Source organism: Nyctibius grandis, chromosome 15, assembly GCF_013368605.1.
Source record: "Nyctibius grandis isolate bNycGra1 chromosome 15, bNycGra1.pri, whole genome shotgun sequence".
Lineage (NCBI taxonomy): Eukaryota > Metazoa > Chordata > Aves > Nyctibiiformes > Nyctibiidae > Nyctibius > Nyctibius grandis.
This window is the reverse complement of record NC_090672.1, coordinates 6914526-6935934: the sequence shown is the minus strand read 5'-3', so window position 1 is coordinate 6935934 and position 21409 is coordinate 6914526. Positions and strand designations below refer to the sequence as shown.

Here is a 21409-nt window from a genome sequence, read left to right as displayed (position 1 = left end):
AGGCGGAGGAGGAGGAAGAGGAGGAGGAGGAAGGCGGGCAGGGCCGGGCCGGGTGGGGCTGCGGCTCCCGCTGGCCCCGGGACGCGGCGGCTCCGCTCGGACGGACCATGAGCGGCCCCGGCGGGGCGGCGGGGAGCGGGACCCCCCCGGAGGGGAGCGGGGACCCCCCGGCGCTGCCCCGGGACTACGAGCTGGCCGGCAAGGTGGGAGGCGGAGCGGGAGGGGGAAGCATGGATGGACACACCAAGCCCTGCCGGGGTGGAGGTTGGGGCTCGCCCCCCGGCCCGGGGGAGACCGAGAGGGGTCCCGGGGAGGTCCCGGGGGCCGCCCGCTTCCTCCGCTGCCGCGATCGCGCCCAGGAAGCGGCTGCAGGCCGGGGAAGGGGAAGGGGAAGGAGGGGGCACCCCCGCTGAGCCCCCCTAGCCCTGCCCGCCCCTGCTCCGGGGGGGTCCCAGCTGCAGCAGATGTGGGGCTGGGGGTCCTCCCCCCCGGGCGGTGGAGATATGGGAACCCTCCCCGAGGGCCCCCCTCTTCCCCAGCCCAGCTCGGCCGAGGGTCGCCCCAGGCAAGCACCATCCTCTTCCCGGCGGCACAGGGAGGGCACAGGGGAGTCATAGGGAGGGCACAGGGAGGGCACAGGGTCCATGAACCTTTTACCCAAAAAATTTAATACTCAGCCCCAGGCTGAGCCCAGCGCCGACAGTGCCAGCCCCGAGACCTCCCGCTGCCTCGCTGAGCCGGCTCCCAAAGCGGTCCCGTGGCTGCCACCTTCCCTAAACCGCTTTTATTCCTTTGCCTTTATCCTCTCCGCTCTGGCTCCTTTCAGTGGAGGGCAGCTTTTGTGTTTGAGCAAGGAAATCAGTCGCCAGCTTGATGTGGAGCGAGGTGGAGGCAGAACTGAGCAGTGTTCCCAGCTGCCCTCCAGCCCAGGCTGGCTCGAGGTGTCCTGGGGAAGGATTTGGCCAGCAAAGTGAGTTGGCAGGAGGCAGAGCATTTCCAGCCCCAGCTCTGGCTGTGCTGGCCCGCCGGGCGTTTGCTGTGCCATCCCTGCGGAGGGTGGCCACGGCTCGCTGCATTCGCCTGGCCCAGGGCCAGTGGGGCCGCGTGGGTTTGCTTTGGAGGCTCCAGCGTCCCGCAGGGTGGGTTTGAGGGATGGACCTTCTCGCTGGAGTCCTTCTCACTGCCATTTTTAGGCAAGGGATAGATGCAGTCAGCGTCAGGTTAATTATTGCTGGGCAGCAAAGGGCTGCTGTCGCGAGCAGGGACAGAGCAGGGCTTTGGGTAAGGCTGTGCTTACGGTGACCAGCGTCGGTCCTGGCTGCTGCCTGCCCGGGTCCGGCGGTGCTGGAGCGGCTGGGGAGGCCAGGCTGGGCCTGTTTGCTTAACAGGAGGGGAAAAGGCACCGTGTTTGCTTTGGTGTCTGCAGCAGGCAGGGCTCTGGGCACCAACAGGGCGAGAGTCCCGGACACAGCGGGGTTTGCCCAAGCCATGCATCAGCCCTTGGGCTGGGCACAGCCGGGCTGGGGGCGGCTTCACGTGTCCGGGAGCTGCGGCCAGTTCTCCAGGAGCCTCCTGGGCTGGGAGATGGCCAGGGGCCAGCCAGGAGGCTTCTCTTCTTGCTGTGGTACCTGCCCTCCTACCAGCTCTCTGCTTCTGCTCTCCCTGTCTCCTGTGGCTGGGGGCTGCTCTGCTGCCCTGGAGCATTGCTTGGCTGCACCCTCGGGGTCCCATCCCAGCCCCAGCTCTCACAGGGCTCCCCAGACCCCACAGGACCAGCCCTGGGGAAAGAATCAGAGGGACACAAGGGACCAGGGGGGCTCAGCACCACCCAGGGCCGCTGCCCCCTCCCCGTCCCGCTGACACCTCTCCCTGCGCCCATCTTGCAGGTGATGTTACTTGGAGACTCGGGCGTGGGGAAAACCTGCTTCCTGCTCCAGTTCAAAGACGGGGCCTTTCTCTCCGGGACATTCATAGCCACCGTGGGCATAGATTTCCGGGTGAGACCACCACAGCTGCCGGCCCCTCGCCTCCCCCAACCCACACCTCGGCCAGGACGGGGTGCTGGGAAGGTGGGAACGGGGGTTTCCAGCCTCTGAACCCCAAATAATGCCCCAACCAGCTGCAGGCGCTTGCTGAAACCCTTCCACCTCTCCCTGGGAGGGCAGTAACAGATGGAAGAGCCTTCTGGGAATGTCACCTCTTGCCTTTAAATCAGCCAAAAGCCTCGGTTTAACCCATTCCGGGGCTCTCTGCTCACCACATTTCAGCTGCAGGGTCTCCCTGGGGTTGCATGGGCAGGCAGGGCTGTTTGCAGCACGGGGCAGTGCTGGGTTTCAGCAGGCTGGAAGTCACGGGGGTGTCCCCGGCTGTGGCTGCAGACACGTGTCGAGCGCGGTCGGCGCTTCCTCTGCCTCCGCAGCTGCTCTGTTTTAGTGCCCCTTTGCTGCCCGGGCTGCTCTTGGCTTGGAGGGGGGAATCAGGGGGTTGGTGAGCAGGGGCTGGGGGGAGAGGGCTGCGGGTTCACTTTGGAGGGGTCTCGTAGCCAGTCCTTCCAATAAAGTCATGAAAGAAGGAAAATCTGCTGCGTCCCACTGCTGGGCTCGGCGCTGGTGGCCCTGGGAGTGTTGTCAGTTCGTATGCACCCGCTCTGCCTCGTGCGAGCATCCTCTCCAGCAGCTCACGGCTTGCTGCTGGTAGGTAATTTCCAGAGTCTCCTAAGGCATGGTTTTGGTTTTATTCAGCCTATTTTCTCAAACTTTGTCATCTCCACATGGGCTGCATTTCCATTTCAAACAATTCCAGGCAACCAAATGATTTCTAGGGGTCTTCTCTTTCCAGAATCATCCCTCCAAGTACAATTATTTGAGTCTTAGAACAGCCCTTCAGTAACTCCTGGTTTTCTTTTCTCGGGCCTCTGGACAGAAGTCCCTGCGCTTCCAAGTCGGGCACAGCAATTGCTTAAGCCCTCTCTGATAACTGCCTTCCCCGCTCAATTGCAAGTGCCACTTCCCTTCCCTGGTCCCAGCCCGGCTGCAGGGTTGAACGGCTCCGATCCCGGCTGCAAACTGCCCCGACCTGGGAGATTTCCTCCTGCTGTGCTGGATAAACCTACACGCTACCTACAACCCCCCAGCTCAGTGTGTGCAACCACCTTGAAGGGCCAAGAAAGGTTCCCACCAGCAAGAAGACCTGAGCTGGACACGCAGCTTCACCCACGGAGCATCCCCAGGCAGCTCACAGCATCCGAAAGCCTTAAATTACTGCAAATAGCCCCAATTTTTAGTGCAGCGGTGGCTCCTTCGGCACGTGGAGCAGAGGAACCTTGGCAGGAAGGTCAGGGCTTTATGCTGGGCAAACATTACAAAAGCAGGTCAAGCTGTTATTAATAATGCACATTTGCACGTAGTTCCTGCAAGACCTCCCCACTGCCCCAGCTCTGCCCAACTCCCCCTGCCCACGTGGGCTGCTGCGAGCCCGGGGCAGGTCGGTGTCCCCGGGCTTTGCGGGGCAGCCCGCATCGTTAGCCAGCTCATTCGGGGTGGGGAGCGCTGGCTGTAGATGAGCGAGGCACCGGATCCAGAGCAGGCTGGGACCTTGCTGTCCTGTCTCCATCAGGGCTTGATTCGGCTCTTTTCCACCCCAGCACGAGGGGATGCTGCTCCGGGGTGTCCCTGTAGCCACCAAGCAGCATCGCATGCCCAGGACCAGAGTTTGTAGCGATGAGGCGTCAACGTCCAGCCCCACGGGCAGCCTGGCTTCATCCCGCCGGCTGGGGGAGAGCAGCCGAGGGGCCGGGGCACGGCCGGCTCCGCGCCGGGGCTGACCAGCACCCCACCAAGGCGCCTCTGGGGCTGATAAACGTGCTCTCCTTCTCTCTGCAGAACAAAGTGGTGGCCGTGGATGGTGTGAAGGTGAAGTTGCAGGTGAGCTTTGGGAGGGGGTGAGCAATTCCCAGCCAGGTTGCTGGAAGCCCCCCCCCCACTGAGGCTGAGCGCGGTGGTCCGGCAGGGCCGGGAGCCGCAGGGGCATCCCCAGACGGGGGTTTCCCCTCCCCGTTCTCACCGGGGTGGCTTCTCAACAGATCTGGGACACGGCAGGACAGGAGCGGTTCCGCAGCGTCACCCACGCCTACTACAGGGATGCCCAAGGTGGGTTTGGGGTCCGGTGGGGATGGGGGTGACCGGCCAGAGCGCGTCCCTGCAGCGGGGCAATGCCTCTGCCCCTTCCCTTCCAGCGCTGCTCCTGCTCTACGATATCACCAGCAAGATGTCCTTCGACAACATCCGCGTGAGTCCCCTCCGCGCGACGGGGGGGGGGTTCTCCCCAGGGATGGGGGTCGTGGGTGCCCCCCGTGGTTTGCTGAGTGTTCGGGGAGGTTTGAAGCCTGTTTTACACATAATCGCCGGCTGTTTCAGCCAGACCCAGCCGGCTGGGAGCTCGTCCCCGGGCGCCTGGCTGGGCGCTGCACGGCTGGGTGAGTTTTGTTTCAGGACACGGTAAATGGCTGGAGGGGGAAAAGGCAGGTTGGGATGGACGTGAACTACGTGTAGGGTTGGGCTGTAGCCAGGAGACATTCCCAGGGCTGTTCGGCTGCGATGCTGGAATGGTTCCCATGCCAAAAAAAAGCCGTTTTCCCCATCCTCGCAGGGAGGGGGGTGCAGGATGGGAGGGGAGGGACGGGGGTGCCGCTCGCCCCGACACAGCCCCGCTGCCCCGCAGGCCTGGCTGACGGAGATCCACGAGTATGCCCAGAAGGACGTGGTCATCATGCTGCTGGGCAATAAGGTGCGTGCAGGGCCCTCCTTCACCTCGCGGTGTGCCGTGCCATGCCGTGCCGTGCCATGCCCCTGCCATCCCCACGGCCACGGAGGGATGGGGCTCGGTGGGTGCTCTGCCTGCCGGCTGAGTGCACCCCGCCTGCACCTCCCACCGGGCTCTGCTGCTTTCTGGGCTCAGCCAGGCCCAGAGGTGACCCCGGAGGTTTGGGGGGGCCGGGAGGGGCCGGTGTCCGCGGCAGCCAGTGGGGGGCAGCACGAGGCTGAGGCTCCCAGTACCAGATGCTCCCGGTACAGGATGCTGCTGGGTATGGGATGCCCACCCAGGTCCTGGATGCACCCCCAGATCCCAGGTAGCCCCAAGTCCCAGATGCCCAACCCGGTCCCAGATTCTCTCCTGGGGTCCCAGGTGCTCCCCGGTGCTCGATGCCCAACTGGGTACCGGGATTTCCCCTGGGGCTGGATGCCCCCTGGATCCCAGATGGTGCTGGGTACTCCATACCCAGCAGGGTACCAGAAGCCCCTCTGGGTCCTGGATACCCCCAGGTACAGGATACTGCCCCAGGTCCCCAGTGTCCCCAGGTCCCAGATGCCCCCCTACATCCTGAATGCCACCAGCTCCCAGATGCTCAACAGGTCCCGCATTCTCCTCTGGGCACTGGGTGTTCCTGGGTCCCTGATGCTCCCAGTTCCTGGCAGGCCCTGTGCACCCCACGCCACCCTCCTGCCAGATGCCCCCAGGGTGCCAGCTGGCCCTGGTACACGGTGACACTTTCCTTCCCCCGGCAGGCTGACGTGAGCAGCGAGAGGGCTGTGAGGACAGAGGATGGAGCATCGCTGGCCAGGGTGAGCTGTGCCGGGGTCTAACCCAGCTGCAGCCCCCCCAGACAATCGCACGTCGCTCAGGGTCCCCGCGCAGCCGTGCCACCCCCTCTGCTGGGTGCCCAGACCTGCCTGGCTCTAGCACGGGCAACGTGGCAGCCGCTTGCACATGAAACCTGGGGCAAGGCAGGGAGGGGACAGGGACTATTCGGAGGGGCAGGGCATTTCGGGGCTGGCCGCTGATGGGGCCGTGCTGCCCTTGCAGGAGTACGGGGTGCCTTTCATGGAGACGAGCGCCAAGACGGGCATGAACGTGGAGCTGGCCTTCCTCGCCATTGCCAAGTGAGTACCTGGGGACCGGGGGACCAGGCAAGGGGACCCTGCAGCCCCACTGCCCCCCGCACGGGCACTGGAGCGGGCAGGGCGGGATAATACAGCCCCCCCACCCCAGGGAGCTGAAGCAGCGCGTGGTGCAGGCGCCGGACGAGCCCCGCTTCCAGATCCATGACTACATCGAGTCGCAGAAGAAGAAATCCAGCTGCTGTGCCTTCCCCTGAGAGCGGCCAGGAGGAGCCGGCAGCCCCGGGGGCACAGGCAGGCGGGAGGTAGAGCCGGGGCCCGGTCCTGCATGCGAGCACCCGCGGGAACCAGGCTCTGACACGCCAAGCGTGAACGGGACAACACGGCGGAGCGGAGCGCGCGAGGAGAGCCAGCGCCAGGCCCCAGGGGCCCGATCCTGCTGCCCCGCGGGGCAATGCCTGGGGCTCACCACGTGCCACTGGAGGGAGAGCCGCGGTGTGATGCCTGCCAGCCCGGCCAGCGAGCCTCTGTGCCTCCGTCACCTGAGCGGGCTGCAGGACACGGCCCCACGCTCAGCCCAGGGCCCCTTGGAGCGGGGCTGTGTGTATGCCATGGCCGGGCCCCCGCACAGCCCCCAGCCCCCTCCTCCCCTGCGGCCATCCCTGCTCTCGGTGCTGCTGTCGTCCAGCTGGAAGGGCCTGATCCAGCCCCCCGTGTCCCCGCAGCCACTGGGCTCTGGTTTCCCTCTAGGGACCCTCGGCTTTGCCCCCCAGCTGCCCCACGCCCGGGTGCCCGCACTCGGCCGGGGCTCCTCACTGCTGCGGCTGCTGCTGTCGGCTTTGATCCTTCTGCCACCAGCGATGTCCCCGTTGTGTCCCGGTGTTGCCGGAGGGAAGGGCCAGGCTTGGGCAGAGTCCGTCGCTTGGGCAGTGTCCTTCAGGAGCCCAGCCTGCTCCCTGCCCCTGCAGCTGGGTGGGAAATACAGCTCCCCCGGGAGTGATGGAGCGACGCTTGGGGCACTTCTACTACGCACAGCAATTCGGAAAAACCTTTATTTCCCCGCTCTTATAGTCACAGGAATTAAGAGACTTTTTTTTTAAGGAGAAAAGCTTTTTTCTTTTCAGTCCCTCCGGACAAAACCACCTCCGGCCCCATGCAGGCTGGAGCTGGTGGCATAGAGGTGCCCGCCCAATGCCAGGGCGGGCTGGGTCCCTCTCCCATTGCTGCACACGTAATGCAACTGTTTCTTCCTGCCGCTGGCAAATAGCGCCTGAAACCCACTCTGGAGAGCAGATGCCTGAGATGCTTCAGCCAGCAAACGCTGCTACGTTGGCCCAGCGAGCTCAGGTCCCCCATTGCTGCACATCCCCCGTGCTCAGTCTGGCCCTGCCAACCCCTCCGGCTCGCTGCCTGCTGCCCCGGGCCCTGCCCGGGGTGGGGAGACGGTGGGTATTTGGTTATGTAGCTGAAGAGCTGATGCCAAGGGTGGCTGCGGAGGGCACGGCACAGCTGCACGTAGGAGTCGGGGACCGTCCTGCACATCCGTCCCCACCAGCATCCTCCCTGGCCCCGCGCCCGAGCTGCTCGTCTCTCACCAGCCCCGGGGCCTCCTTCGCGTCTGCTCTGCTCCTGGGTCTCTCTGCAAGTTTACACATTAAAGCTGGGTATTTTCGAGGCTTTGTATCTGCCTGTTTTTTTTTTTTATTGCGTGAGAAATCCCTGCCCCGGGTCTGCGACGTGGGAGGCTGCTGCGCCCGGGCGCTGCAGAGCATTGAGGCTGGGGGGGGTCCTGGCAGCAGCCGTGGGGAGGGGGGAAGCACCCACGGCCCCTTCCTCCCCGCTGGGGCTTTCGTTGCACATTTCAGACAGTCCAAAGGTGAGAGGGGAAGAGTAAACATGGCCTGTTAAATTAAAACCAACCTCCTCCCCTGCTGTTCTCATGGTGCGGAGTCCAGCATTCCCCAAATAACTCCGTCTTCCCACCAATGGCATTGCCGCTGCCGCTTGGCTGATGTCTGCAAAAAATGCTGGATGGCTTCAACACAAACAGACGTCGGCTCTTTTCTGCTTTCCCCCCTCCAGCCTGAGCTCCCTTAGCGTCACGCCGAGCTGCAAAGGGCCCTGGCAGGAGGAGGCAGCTGGGGTGTGATGGTGCTGCCTGTGCCCTGCCATCCCGCGGGCGCTGCCGGGGTCTGACGGACCCAAAAGCAGCTCTGGCTGTTTCCTTTGCTGCTGCTTTTCTTCCTTATCGCGGTCTCGTGCTCAAACCAGCCCTCTTGGAGCTGGGTTTTGTTTCCTGACTTAGGGCAGCGTTCCCAAAAAGTGTCTCCCCAGTCTTGCCCCCCGAACACGCACGCTCATGGGGCTGTGCCGCTCACAAGCCCCTTGCCAAGGGGAGGGCTGTGCTGTGCTGGTGCCCCAGGAGATGGACCCCCACCTCTGTCCTGGGGCCATACCACGACGCGCTTGCCCTGGTTTTCCTCTCCACAGACATCTGCCGCCGTGGGATCCCTCTCCGCTGCCTTTCTCAGGGCCGAGCGGCTGCGGGCGAATGCTCAGCTGAGTGGAGGAAACAAATGAGCCCACCCTCCGCTCCCAGCCTGGCCCCGAGGAGCCGGAGCGCGGCCACCCCCCAGCACACGGGGGTTTCTGGGCCGCTGGGGTCGCCCCGGCAGGGGTTCAGTGCAGAGCCCCCCAGGAGGGACGTGTCCTGAGGCACGCTGCTGCCATCACCTCCTCGCTCGCCCGGCTGCAGCGTGGTTAAACGTGAACCCAGCCGCCCTGGGGACCTTTGGCCAGCCTGAACTTCAGCCAGGCCCTGACGCCTGGCACTGGGAGACACTGACGGAGCTTCCACGCCACCCTCCCCGGGACAATCCCAGGGGCCAGTTCTGCCCGGCACCAGCAGCCCTGCCGCGGTGCTGGAGCTGCCCAGGCTTGCTGCCGCCTCGCTCTGCCCTGGCTGGCCTGAAACCCCAGGCTCTCACACCCTCATAACCCCCTGCAGCCGCTTCTGCTTCCCAGGCGGTGAGCTGAGCACACGGGGCCGCGGCAGAGCAAATCCCCCCGGGATTCCCCCCGTCTCCCCGTCCTTGCCTCCCTACCCCCAGCTCCTGGGTGCCAAGCTCGGGGGAGTGGGGCTGCTCCCTCATTGCAGCGGGTTAGCACCCAGCGCGGCCTCCCGCACCCCTTGCACACGCAGTTTCACTTTGGGGTTTTTTATTTTGCTTGTGAAGCTCCGAGCACCCCTCCAGCCCTGCCTCGCAGCGGCGTTCGAAGACCGGGCGAGGGGTTGGGGATGATGGGCCCCGAGAAACCGAGATTTGCTACAGGGGACGTGCCCCCGGTGGAGCGGGGAGCGCCCCGGGGGTCTCCAGCCACCGTCGGGGCTGCCTGCGGTGACCCCGGGCGGGGGCAGAGGCGACCCTCGGGGGGGCTCAGCGAGGAGCGGGGGTGGGCCCGGAGCGGCAGAGGTGGCCGCGGGGGAGCGGTGCGGTCCCGGGGGGGGGGCGCAGGGCCTCGCTGCCGGCGGCGGGACCCTGGCGCCTCCGCGGCACCGGCCCCGGGACGCCCCGGCGGGGCGAGACTACATTTGCATAACCCCGCCCCCTTCATTTGCATAACCCAGCCCCTCATATTTACATGGCGTCGCCCCATCGATCTCCTTGTTTGGCCTCTCTCGCCCCGCCCCGCTCTCCGATTGGCCCCGCCTGCCCCAAGCCCCGCCCCTGGGTATAAAAGCGCGGGCGGACGGGGCGGGCGTGCAGAGGCGCTGGGGACGGGCGGCGGCGCCGCCGACGGCCTTCGTGCCATGAGCAGCAGCGCGGGCCCCGCGGCGCGGCTGTGCCGCCTGGAGCGGGGGCCGGACGGGTACGGCTTCCACCTGCACGGCGAGAAGGGCAAACCGGGCCAGTTCATCCGGCTGGTGGAGGCGGGCTCACCGGCCGAGCGCTCGGGGCTACGGGCCGGGGACCGGCTGCTGGAGGTGGACGGCGAGAACGTGGAGCGGGAGAGCCACCAGCAGGTGGTGGAGCGCATCCGCGCCGCCGCCGGCGCCGTCAGCCTCCTCGTCGTGGACCCGGTGGCCGATGAGCAGCTGCAGAAGCGGGGCGGGCCCGGTACCGAGCCCCCCGCGGGCGGCGCGCAGGCGGCCCCGGAGCCGGCGGAGCCCACGAGTGGCGGCGGCCAGCGGGTAAATGGGCGGCCGGGCGGAGGGGAGGGGGGGGCTCGGGCGCTGAAAAGTTTTCGGGGGGAGAGGGTGATGTCCGGGGGGGGTCGGGACCTCCTGGGACCGGCCCCGGTCGTCGTCGTCCAGCCAAGCGAGCGGGAGCAGCAGCCGCCGCGTCTGCCCCCCGCCGCCCCCGGGCGCCCTGTGCGCTTTCGCTCTCGGTTCTTTTTCGCTTTGCTTTAAACGCAGCTCCCCGGCAGCACCGGGCCCCGCCGCGCCCTGCTGCTCTTCCGGCTTTATTTTAATTTTTTTTTTTTTAACTTAGCGTTTTTCTCTCCCAGCCGTGCTGGGTGACGAGCCGGGGCAGGCGGGTGCACGGGGCTGTCTGGACCCGTAACCGAGCAGCCCGTCATGGCCCGGAGCCCTTTGGCCCCTCCTTATGCTTCAGGACCGGTAAAACGGGGTGAGAAAAGCAACAGGGAGTGAGGCCAGTGGCGAGCTTCGACGCGCAGGTGAGCCCCTGCCCGGGGCTGGGCTGAGGAGCCATTAACCCGCTCTGAAATACAACGAAAAAGCTGTGGCAGAGGGTATCTTGGGGGGGCTGTGACTGCAGGCGTTGGTGGCAGTCACTCGTGCCCTGAGCGTGTCCGGTCTCTGCTGCGGAGCGGAGGTGGCAGAGCCCTTCCCGGGCAGGGGGGACTGATCCCGTCGGTCCGTCCCTGCGTACAGACACTTACTAATTCAGGAATGTCGGCCTTAAGCGGAGCGTGGGAGTTACGGTTGCACAAACAAAGCGATGTAGAAAGGTGAGGAATTGAGAAATAGCTGACCTTTCCTGCCCGGAGCGGTTCCCGAGAGACTGTTCTGGGCTGCTGGAGATAATACTGCTTGTTATTTACCCAGCAGAAACATGTTTGTTGTTACAACAGAGATGTGGATGGTCTTCCCGGGAAGCAGGCTCCCGGTGACCCCGGGGTAGGGGACCTTCTCATATGACCTGCTCCCAAAGACCAGCTGTGGTGGTGACCGGTGGGATGGGCTGAGCCCCAGTCCCTGGTGCTGGTGAAGGATTGGTGCCGCGGGGCCTTCCCAGCGCCGATGCTGAGCCCCAGGCAGACTTTGGTGCCTCACTGAGCTGTTGTCGCGCAGGGTTTTGCTGAGGATCAGGTGTTTTTATTAGTTGTGTCTCCTGTTGGACTTTAGCCCAGTGCTGGCTGCCCGTTGCCCCCGATCGGGCTGATTCACTGCAGGGCACTGGTCTCATCCTGCTCTGGCACCTCCCTGGTGGGGTTTTTCAGGTGGGAACAACCAGGCTCTGCCCCTGTCACTGCCCCGCTTGCTCACTGTCCCCTGTGGCATCCCTGGTCCCTTGGGTCTGGCCCTGTGCTGGGCTGTGGTGCTGCCCCACACGGGAGGAGCGTGCCTGCCCTCCGGTATGCCACGGGGCCAGCGAGACTGTCTGTGCTGTGCTTTCCACTCAGAAATCTCTCCATGGGCTGGGAAAAATCAAGGGGACATAGTTAATGCAGCTCAGGTGAGTCCCCTGCCAGGCCTGGGGGGCTGAGGATGTGCAGTCCCCAAGGGGGACGGGGCCCCGACACGCTGCGGGGTGGCTGCCTGCTCGTGGGGGCTGTGCTGGCCCGAGCAACGCAAAGAGTTGGGGAAGCACCATGGGCTTGGGGGCAGCTGCGGCTGGAGGTGCCCCACAGTCCTGGGGGGCAGCCCCAGGGCTCAACCCGGGCAGAGTTACCACAGGCGGTTTCTCTCTGCACGGGAGCAGGAAGTGGGTGACATGGGGTGACACTGCTGCACAGCACCGGATGGTTTCTCAACGAGGAACAGGAAATCTTGTGGCTGGGGGTAGGGCCCGGTGCTCAGGGCAGGAGAGCAAAGGGGGTTTGGAGACTTCATCCCCAGCTGGGCACCCACCGAGTAGGGTGGGAAGATGCCAGGTGGGATGCCGAGCCAAGCCAGAGCGGGCGGAAAGGGATTTCTCTCTGGAAGGGCCAGGAGCACACTGGTGTGCCTGTTGTCCAGCCGCTGGCGGGCAACCAGTGCCTGCCTCCCCGTCCCCCTGCACCCCCCACAGCCCTGTCCCAGCCCCACGGTCGGTGGGATTCCCCCGGGATCGATGCGGTGGGGAGCAGGTTTGCATGTATCAGAGTCCTGTTTGCTTTACTGGGCTGGACTTGCCTTTATTTGCTTAAGGAGCCTGGGGACACTCACTGCTGGGGAGCCGGCCAGCAGCACCTGCACCCTGCCCGGGGCCGAGCGAGGGTGTAACATCTCCCACCTTGGGGCAGGATCCAGCCTCTCTCCAAACCCCGCTGGGTCCTGCGTGGTCCGGGGGGCTCAGGCACCACCGCAGCTCCCAGTGCTGGGCATGGGCTGGGGAGGTTTTGGGGGGGTTGTTATGGGCTCCCTTCTCATTTCTACAAAACCCTGGGCGTGCAAATCCCCCTGTGCTGGGGTGGGGGTTTTGAGGCACCTGGGGAGCTGATCCGTGCACCCCTTTTCTGTGGTGCTGAGCCAGTGAGGTGACGGTTTTACACCCCCGGGGCCAGCCCCTGCACCACAGGGACTGTCCCCAGGGCTGTGACAGCTCGTCCTCCCCCCGCCTGCGTTTCCGGAGGCTTCGGCTGCTCGGGAGCATCTTGAGAAAGTTTCACACAAACCACATGGTGTGAGCGGGGTGGCACCGGGAGCTGCCAGCCCAGCGCCCTGCCACGGGCTGGGGCTGCTGCTATCAGGGCAAGGCTTTTGCTACCAGCCCCGGGCTTCCCTCTTGCAAATTTAGTGCTAAATTAGAGCCCTCCCTGCCAGCAACGCTCATCCCTCCTTGTGAAACCCCAGTGAGCCTCCCAGGGCTGGGTTTTGGGGTATAACAGGGAGCAGATCCCCCCATTTGGGAGCGTTGCACTGGGGGTAGCTGGTGTCTAATTAGGAAATGAATTAAATTTCCTCTCAAGGCAGCTGCATGAAAAGCAGCTCCAGTCAAACGGGACGTGACGGGGATGCTGCGAGGAGGCTGCTTTGCATCCCCTTTGTATGAAGCCCGAATGCGTGCGCCAGATTTCGGGACCCGTGTGAATTTGCTGGCCCGGGTGTCCTCAGGGCCCTTGTGTTTCTCTTGAAGTAACTGGGAATGTTGCTGCCGGCGGGCTTGTTGCTGCTTGTAGGGCTGCAGGGAGTTTCCTGGGACTTGGGCCTTCAAAAGCTGTCCTGAAATTGCTGTTGGGGGGCTGGGAGCTGGGGAGCGGGTCCTGGCACACCGTGCAGTTGGGGTCCCTGGTCCTGCTGGGGGGCCGAAGGTGCTGGGGAGGGATGGTCCAGCACGACTCTGGAGGGAGAAGGGGCCAGAGGTGCCCCACGTCCTGTTCCAGGACAGGAATAGGGGGGTGATGCTGCTGAGCTCCCCATCCCAAGTGTGCGTCTCTGTGGGCAGGACATGTCCCTCTGTCACCCTGGGTGTGGAGGACAGGGGTGGCACAGGATGGGGACTGAGTCCAGCTTCTGGCGTTGGAGGAGAGGATGCAAAAGCTTATAGAAATTAGGGGCGTTTCTGTTCTCCTGCTCTCCAGCTCCTGGCCCCGCAGCCGTGGGGCTTCTCTGCATCCCGAGTGTTGACCCCAAACCCGCTCACCTCGGGTCCCCTCTGGCCAGGGGGACTTTGGGGCTGGAGGGGTGCCCTGCCGCGGGGTGCTCGCCCCGTGCACGGGCAGGATGCGGCTGCTGGGGTATCGGGTGGATTTATATTTTTCCCCTGGGAAGGCAGGATGGTGGCTGCCCGCAGGGTTTCTCCTGGCAGGAGGGGTTTGGGGAGGGCAAAGGCGGCCTGGGACGCTGGGCTGGGGAGCTGCCAGCCGCTGGCGGGGGGTGATGGGGGGGCCAGGTCGCAGGTTGACCAGGCTGCCCTCGCACCGTGTGCTCCTGCCTCCAAGGGCTCGGTGCCTCCCTTGCTGCCGTGACCTCTCCCCCTGCCCCGAGGCATCGGTCCATCCTGCAGGGCTGTGTGTGTCGTCCCCCCCAAGTTCATGGCCCCAGTGTCTCGGGGAGCTCGGGCTGCCGGGGCTTTGTTGGTACGGGTGGGAGCGAAGCCCTCCCTCCTCCTCCTCGCCCGGGAGCGCTGCCAGTGCCGCTTGCCGGGTGCTCCCTCCGGCTTTGTCCCGAGCTATCGGCGTGGAGCAACCCCGCGGTGCTGCCAAGGGCACCGGGAGCGTGGGTGCTCGCAGAGCCCGAACCCCCTTCCCGGGGCAGGGACCCGGGGAGGTGCTGCCCTTCCTGCAGGCTCCACCAGCTCCTGCTTTTTGGCCTTATTTTGGGTCTTCCATGTGCCCACCCTCCCTAGGGATCGCTGTGGGGGTGGAGGGTGCAGTCGCAGCACCCTGGGCACCCCGTGAACCTGCTGCCACCCACCCGGGCACGGGGACCAGGGCAGAGCCCGCAGCCCAGCGCCCTGACACGCGGGGACCGAGGGGCGGCCGGGGCGAAGTCGAGGTGTCGCAATCCCCCACCCAGTCACTACCACCAGCTCCTCGGGGTGCAGCCGGGCGGTTGCACCGGGTATTGCCCAGCCAAGCCCCGGGTGGAGCGGGTCCTGCGTGACTGCGGTGTCCCGGGCTCACCTTCGCTCCCCAGCTGGGTGCTGGGGTGCCCATCCCTCCCCGGGGCGTTGGCGAGCGGTGCCGGGGCGGCCGCCGGCCTTGACCCTTGCAGGAAGGCGTTGTGCAAGAGGACGGGGTTTATCGCAGCGTTGGGCTCAGCGATTGCAAACGCGTCACCCCGGCCTGTGTGGGACCCTGTGCCACCGTGGCACTGCCAGATACGGGGTGCTGGCACCCCAGGGACCAGGCTTTCCTCGCAGGGGGCAAAGGGGGTTTTGTGGGGAGAAGGGGGTGAAGAGCAGCATAGTGTGGATATGGGCAGGGAAATCCCTGCAGTGCATGTCCCCAGCGATGCTGCAGGTACCCAAGGAGAGCAAACAATCTCAGAAGAAAGAATAAATATTAAAACCCCCCTGGTAAGGAATATTTCAGGAGCTTGAGTGCAGCTTGGCTGGTGGGAGAGTCCTCCCAAAGCCCAGGAGCTGGTGGTCGAGGCAGCATCAAACCATTTTGCATATAAATATGTAGCAGTGGTGTTTGGGTGCTGGGGTCGGAGCGGTTCTCCTGGTCATGCTGCAGCTGGTTCATGTCACCTAGTTCCTCTGATGCTTCCCGGGCACCCCCCTGCCCACCGGGCAAGCGAAGGCAGCTCCTGTTTGCCAAACTCCTGGGGATGCTCCCACTTCCCCCGCTGCTGCAGTGGGGGGAATTGCGCTGTCAATGGGGTCGTGGGGGGCCGTGGCTGCCCCAGTCGGGTTCCCTGGTCTGCGGGTCAGGGTGAAACCCAGCGCAGACGAGCTGGGTGTTGCCTCCCGGAGAGGTGAACGTCCGGTGTCGCGCCGCCCCGGCCAAGCTGGTTTCTCTGTTTTGCAATCACCGAGGGTCATGCCGGGGCGTTGGGGCACCTCAGCTTTGGGGCTGCTCCGTCTGGCTCCCTGCCCGAGCTCCTCCTGCCCCTTCCCCGCCAGCAGTGGCTGTGGGGTGCTTTGGGGTGGGGGGTCTCATTGGTCCCACTGCTGGATTTGCTGTGGAGGGGGGCTGGAGCTGTGAGGGGGTGATGCAGGGGGTCTGCACCAGGGGCTGAGCCTTTCCCGGCAGCAAAGGCTTCCTGGGTGGGGTGGGTGGATGGGGTGGGGTGGGGATGCTTCCCGGCAGCCTGGGCTGCGTTTCCTCCTCCACCTTCACGTGGCGGTTGCAATCCTGATCCCAAAGGAAGAGCGTGGTCTAAGGACAGTCACGACAACATGTTGCCTTAATGTTTTCCTGCAATTAGTGTGCCCTGCACATAATTAAGTAACTAGAGCTTGGGTTCCTAGGGTGTTTCAGCACCCTGTGGCCCAATCGTGGCGTCTGTGGGTGCGGGTGGCCACCCGAGGATGATGTCCCTGCCGCCTAAGCGGGCGTCTGGCGGTCCCAGTGCTGTCCCTGGGCGTTGGGGGGTCCGGGAGCGGCTTTCCCACAGGCTGTCCCGTTGCAGGAGGAGCTGCGGCCTCGGCTGTGCTGCATGAAGAAGGGTCCCAATGGCTACGGCTTCAACCTGCACAGCGACAAGAGCCGTCCGGGACAGTACGTGCGCGCCGTCGACCCCGACTCGCCAGCTGAGGCGGCAGGGCTGGCCCCCCAGGACCGCATCATCGAGGTACGCTGGGGCAGAGGGGGTGTCCCCAAATAGCTCTGCGCTCCCTCGCGTCCCGGCGCCCAGCAGGGAGGTGCCCTTGGCCGGGGCGGTGCACGGTGTCCCCGGCACCGGCGGTGACTCACGGCGCAGCCGCCTGCCCCGTGCCAGCTGCCACCGGTCCCCACCCAGGGGAGCAGCCCCAAGAGGGCTGGGGCTGAGCACTGATTACCTGGCTGCGGGTTAAGCAGCAGTAATGCTGTCCCCTGCCTGGAGCAGGAGTGTCCCTGCGCTGTCCCTGGGGTGGGGCAGGCTGAGGACAAGGTGCACGATGGCCCCGAGCCCTGCTGGAGTCGTGACCGGGGTGGGGACGGGGTTTGTGCCAAGCAGGATGGTGACCCATGAGGGCAGGGACCGGCTGAGCTCTGACCCGCTGCTCACCAGGGTGTGGGGCTGCTGTCTCTTTAGGGGAGAAGCTTTGGGGTCTCTGGGGACCATGCCATGGCATGGGGGCTTTGTGCCTTGCCCGTGCTGCCCATCTCCTGCACCAGCCCCGGGTCTGTGCCCTGCCAGGCGCTCCCTGCCAGCTCTGTCTGTACCATCCTGTGCTAATCACTCAGAGGAAAATCTGCTTCTAATGAGGTTTTGCTGGCTTCACTGCTAATCCCTGCGAGGCTGTGGATACCTGTGGGGGCTGTGGGGTGGCCGTGCTGGGGCTGTGACTGGTACCATGAGCTCCCGAGGGATGGATGTCCCCTGGCCCCAGCGGTGACGTGGTGCCGTGCCCTCAGGTGAACGGGGTGTGCATGGAGGGCAAGCAGCACGCTGATGTGGTGGCAGCCATCAAGGCAGGCGGCGATGAGACCAGGCTGCTGGTGGTGGATGTCCTCGCAGACGAGTTCTTCAAGAAGTGCAAGGTGGTGCCCTCGGAGGAGCACCTCACAGGTGGGCTGCGGGCTGTGCTGTAGGGACGGGGGTTTGTGCCACCTCTGCCAGCTCCATGTCACCTCATCCCCGAACCCGGGGCTGCTGGGGGGGGTCCCTGAGCCCTGGGAGGACGTGGAGGTTTCATCACCCCAGGGCCAAGCAGGGTGACCCAGCTTTGGTGTCTCCCTGCCCAGCCAAGGGCCCTGGGGCGGTGGGGCTGACGTGGGCTCTGCGGGAAGGCGGGTTTATGGCCCCGGGCTGCACTTTGGCAGGGTTTATGGCTTGGGGAGCGAACAGGCACCGCCACCGTTCATGCTCCTCCGCAGCCTCGGCTCAGCCATGGCCACCTCCCTGCTGTCACGGGGGTCCCTGGGAGGATGTGGGGGTCTCGCTGGGCTCCACGTCATGGCTGTCATCACGGGGATGTACCTGGTGTCTGGCGGCATCTCCTCGTGTTGCGGGGCTGGCTGCGAGGGGTGGGTTAAAACATTTGGGACCTGGCCAGGCCCTGGGCAGTGTCGGGTGAGCGCTGGGCACGTGCAGCCTTTGCTGGGCACTGCTGTGCCCCTGGGCGAGGGGACAGAGCAAAGGTGTCCTCACCCAGCGCCCATGTCCTTGTCCTGCAGGTCCCTTGCCAGAACCAGTTGCCAATGGCGATATAGGGAAGGTAAGAGAGTCTTGTCTTGCTTTTAATCCCATCTATGCCAGTCTCTGGGCAGGGACCCCCCCTGTTCAGGTGTCCCCCCTGCCCATGGGTGGGTGATGCCACTGGGGACCATGATACTTCTAGGCTGGGCTGCCACACAAGAGCAGGTGCCACCAGGAAGGGGACTGGGAGCTGGTGCCTCCCAGGAAGGAGGTTGCCTGTGGGGCTGAGTGTCATGGAGGTGGCTGCAATGCCTCCCTTCCTCCTCCTCCTCCTCCTCCTCCATCCTCATGATGCTTCAGGGCTGGGAACCCTTGTGCTGCTGCAGGGACGTAGCATCCAGCCCTGCAGCCACCCTCCTCCTCCTCCTGCTAAAGCCGGGGCAGTCAGGCCGGGGTTTAATCCTTCCCGCTCCGGATGGGCAGCACTGGAGGTATTTATGAGCCTGGAGCTCGCAGGGGATTACACGTGGGGAGGATGGATTTTGTGGCCCCCCGGGCGGGACTCACAACTCCGGGGGCCGTTCCCAAAGCCCGGGGCTGGAGCCACCCCACTCACGTTCACTCCCTGCTCCCTCCCAGGAAAACGGCGCAGAGCTGCGGTCCAACTCGGTGTCCGAGAGCCCGTCCAGCCCCGGGCCGCTGGCCGTGTCCCCCGACTCCGGCGAGACCCACAGCGAGGTAGGGCTGGGGATGCTGGGGGGAGGCGGGGGCTGGAAAAGCGGGGTCTGGGCTGAGCCCCCGCCGCGGGGCTGTCCTGGGGAGCACGGCGGGGCTGACGCAGCCTCTCGCCCCCCAGCCCGATGTGCAGGAGGGTGACAAGCGCCATTCGGCACCCGGCTCCCTCCTGGACCTCGACATCCCGCTGGCGGTGGCCAAGGAGCGGGCGCACCAGAAGCGCACCAGCAAGCGGGCACCCCAGATGGACTGGAGCAAGAAAAACGAACTGTTCAGCAACCTGTGAGGGCCATGGGGCGGGGGTCCACCGGCCCCCCCAGCTTCGCACCCACCTCTCCTGCATCCCCCTTCTCCCCATGGGGATGTGGGGCTGCTCCCCACCACCCTGACCTGAGGGATGGGGCTCGGTGGCCAGCGAGCATCCCCGCGGCAGGGTCCTGGGCGGTGTTTTTAGGCTAGAGAGAGCCGGGGGTGCTGGGGGGGTGCCCCCTCCCGTGAGCCCATCCCCAGGGTGCTCCTCCAGGCCCTGCCTTGAAGCCCTGCACACCCCCGTAGGCACAAGCAGGGGTTTGGGGGGATCGGGGATTTGGGGTGGCCCGATGCCCAACACTCTCATCCCTGCTGTTTCCTGGTTCTTCCCCCACCCCAAACCCCATCTCCATCTGAGCCCACCCCCCCCCAAATTGCCCTTTAACTGCAAAATCTGAGGCTTTTAGTGACTTTTAGCAAACCCCACGTGCCTGGCTACCACGATTCCTCCCCGGGGTGTTTGACCCCTGCCCGGCAAGCTCCGTCCATGATGACCCTGTCCCTTCACGCCCCGGGTCCCAGCGGGTGAGAGGAGGGACACTGGTGCCTGGCACAGTGGGGAGCCCCCAGTACGCTGCCCTGGGGCTCTTTTGGGAGAGGAGAGGGTGTCCAGCGCCAGCACAGCAAGCAATAACTATCCTCTCCTTTGCTCCCACTCACTCCTGGAGGTGGAGCCGATCAGGGTTTGAATCCGACAAGGCTTCTCAATAGACTTTTTTTTCCAAAATAAGAGTTTTCCAATCACACTGGTTTTTTAAAACATGTATTTTGTGGAAATTCTTCCTGTGGATGTTTTGTTTCTGTGTTTTGCCATCGGATGTTGTCGTACTGTCCAGCTCAAGAGAAATTCTGTTTACTGGAATAAACCTTCCTGACTTCACGTGTCCGGTTTAAGGCTAAATCCTTCCAAAGCCTGCGGACGCCTTGGGGCTTGTTGGGGGCTCACCGCGCTGCCGGGGCTGGGGGAAGAGGCAGGTAACGCTCCCAGTGACGGGGGACACGGGCTGGTTTGGGTGCCCCCTCAGCACCCAGCAGGGCCAGGCTGGACAGGGACCGGCTGGTCCCAGTGCGGGTTAATGCCTCGGGGTGATTAAAGGGCTCTAATCGCCTGGGGACTGCAGGGGGGGTGATGCAAGGCTCTAATCTGTGTCTGCTGGCCTGGTTGGAGGGTGGCAGCTCTGCTGGGGGCAGCCCAAAAACTGCCCCCAGCCCCTCTTGGGGGGTTTGGGGTGAGTCCGAGCCTCAGGGTTGCATCCTGGGCTGGGGGAAGGCAGGGGGGATCAGTGGGGAAGAGAGTTGCTTGTGCCTCTAAATTGATGGATCTCAGCCCTGTGTGGGGAGCGAGGCAGGGGAGAGCAGGGCAGAGGTGTTCCAGCATGGGGCTGGTGACGGAACAGGCTGGGGGCACAGTGTGGTGGGGCCAGGATGCCCCCAGGGCTATTTTTAAGCCCATGTGGGGCAGCTCATGCAGGGCCAAGCTCAGCCCTCCTGCTGCAGCGGGCGAGTGTTGGGGCACGCTGTGCCGGGGTGGCTCAGCAGGGCCGGGCTGGTGGCACCACGGCTGGACTGGGGAGGGTGGGCTGGCGGCTTCCCGGGGACAAGGCAGAGCTGTGCTCTCCGCAGTGGCCGTGGCATGCCCTGGACCCGCAGCCCTGGCTTCTGCCTGGCATTTCGCTTCGTCACCTTCTGCACGCTCTCATTTCACACTCCAAGCCTCCGGGCAAGCCCCTCTACCCGAGCAGATGAGTCGTCACAGAGGTCTGCAGCTCAAATGACAACCAAATGACAAAGTGCCACCACATCTGCAGAGGACAGTGCAGGCTGTCACCCCCCTGGAAGCTGGAGGAGCCCATTTCAACCTGCCTCATCCTTCAAAGCCGTGTCCTCTGCGGCAGCACTGCTGAGCGGAGGTGAGCCCTGTCCCCTCCTTGCCTGCCCTCACCCCCTTGGGGCAAGCAGGGCACCTCCTGGGATGGGTGCGATGCCACGGGCTGGGGCTGCCTGTGCGGGGCAGGAGTGGGGGCACCCGGTGTGTCCCAGGAGCATCTTCTGCATCTTTGCCTGCTCAGAGCAACCTGGGGACTGGTTCCCTGTGGGAACCCCGGCTGAGCCCCACTGGGACCTCCCCCCCCAGCCCAAGGGCGGGCCGTGGCTCCAGGACAGACCCAACTTTGTTTTGGGTTGCCAGGGTGAAAGCTTTTCCCAGCTGCCCATGCAGGCGGGGAGCGGGGATGCCAAGCGGGGCGTTCACTGGCTCCGGAGCAACCGGCTGGGCACAGGGAGCCGTGTTGGGGCTGGGGGGGGCAGCACGGTTTCACTGTGCCCCCCTTGGCCCTGGCAGCAGAGGTTAAAAGAAAATATTTTTCCCACCTTGCTCACTTTTTAGGGGAGCAAATCCCACCCCAGCTACACCTCTCCTGCTGATAGGACCTTGCTCCTCTGGCAGAGGGGTGAAATGCTCCACGGAAGGAGCGCAGAGCCAGCAGATCTTGTCCTGGGGGACAGAATCCATTCCTGCCTGCAGCAGGTGACGAAGAGCACGAGGATTAGTAGCCCTTGTCATGGT

At 64.7% G+C, this 21409-nt stretch overlaps 2 protein-coding genes across 4 annotated transcripts; both read left to right on the top strand.

Annotated features, from left to right (window-relative positions):
• The first annotated feature begins 91 nt into the window (after positions 1 to 91).
• Positions 92 to 6562, top strand: RAB37 (RAB37, member RAS oncogene family). Of its 3 annotated transcripts, XM_068413216.1 has the most exons (9): positions 92 to 203; positions 1887 to 1997; positions 3882 to 3923; positions 4082 to 4148; positions 4235 to 4287; positions 4720 to 4785; positions 5565 to 5621; positions 5863 to 5939; positions 6049 to 6562. In XM_068413216.1, exons 1-9 carry the CDS (start codon positions 108 to 110, stop codon positions 6152 to 6154), a joined length of 675 nt encoding a protein of 224 aa, XP_068269317.1. In that variant the 5' UTR covers positions 92 to 107; the 3' UTR covers positions 6155 to 6562. The 3 variants fall into 3 exon arrangements, with proteins under 3 accessions (XP_068269317.1, XP_068269319.1, XP_068269318.1); XM_068413218.1 differs by lacking the exon at positions 1887 to 1997; XM_068413217.1 differs by lacking the exon at positions 4720 to 4785.
• Positions 6563 to 9676: 3114 nt separating this feature from the next.
• NHERF1 (NHERF family PDZ scaffold protein 1) lies at positions 9677 to 19723 on the top strand. The gene is made up of 6 exons (XM_068413353.1): positions 9677 to 10089; positions 16147 to 16308; positions 17076 to 17229; positions 17838 to 17878; positions 18439 to 18537; positions 18656 to 19723. The coding sequence occupies exons 1-6, from the start codon at positions 9709 to 9711 to the stop codon at positions 18818 to 18820; spliced, it is 1002 nt and encodes a 333-aa protein (XP_068269454.1). The 5' UTR covers positions 9677 to 9708; the 3' UTR covers positions 18821 to 19723.
• The last annotated feature ends 1686 nt before the right edge of the window (positions 19724 to 21409 follow it).

Excerpts from the sequence above, each read along its gene's own strand:
- NHERF1 (XM_068413353.1), top strand. The coding sequence starts at position 9,709 with ATGAGCAGCAGCGCGGGCCCCGCGGCGCGGCTGTGCCGCCTGGAGCGG. Across the intron at positions 16,309-17,075 it reads CCCAGGACCGCATCATCGAG|GTGAACGGGGTGTGCATGGA; the intron begins GTACGCTGGGGC and ends CCGTGCCCTCAG. Across the intron at positions 17,879-18,438 it reads CCAATGGCGATATAGGGAAG|GAAAACGGCGCAGAGCTGCG; the intron begins GTAAGAGAGTCT and ends GCTCCCTCCCAG.
- RAB37 (XM_068413216.1), top strand. The coding sequence starts at position 108 with ATGAGCGGCCCCGGCGGGGCGGCGGGGAGCGGGACCCCCCCGGAGGGG. Across the intron at positions 4,786-5,564 it reads TCATGCTGCTGGGCAATAAG|GCTGACGTGAGCAGCGAGAG; the intron begins GTGCGTGCAGGG and ends TTCCCCCGGCAG. Across the intron at positions 5,940-6,048 it reads GCCTTCCTCGCCATTGCCAA|GGAGCTGAAGCAGCGCGTGG; the intron begins GTGAGTACCTGG and ends CCCCCACCCCAG.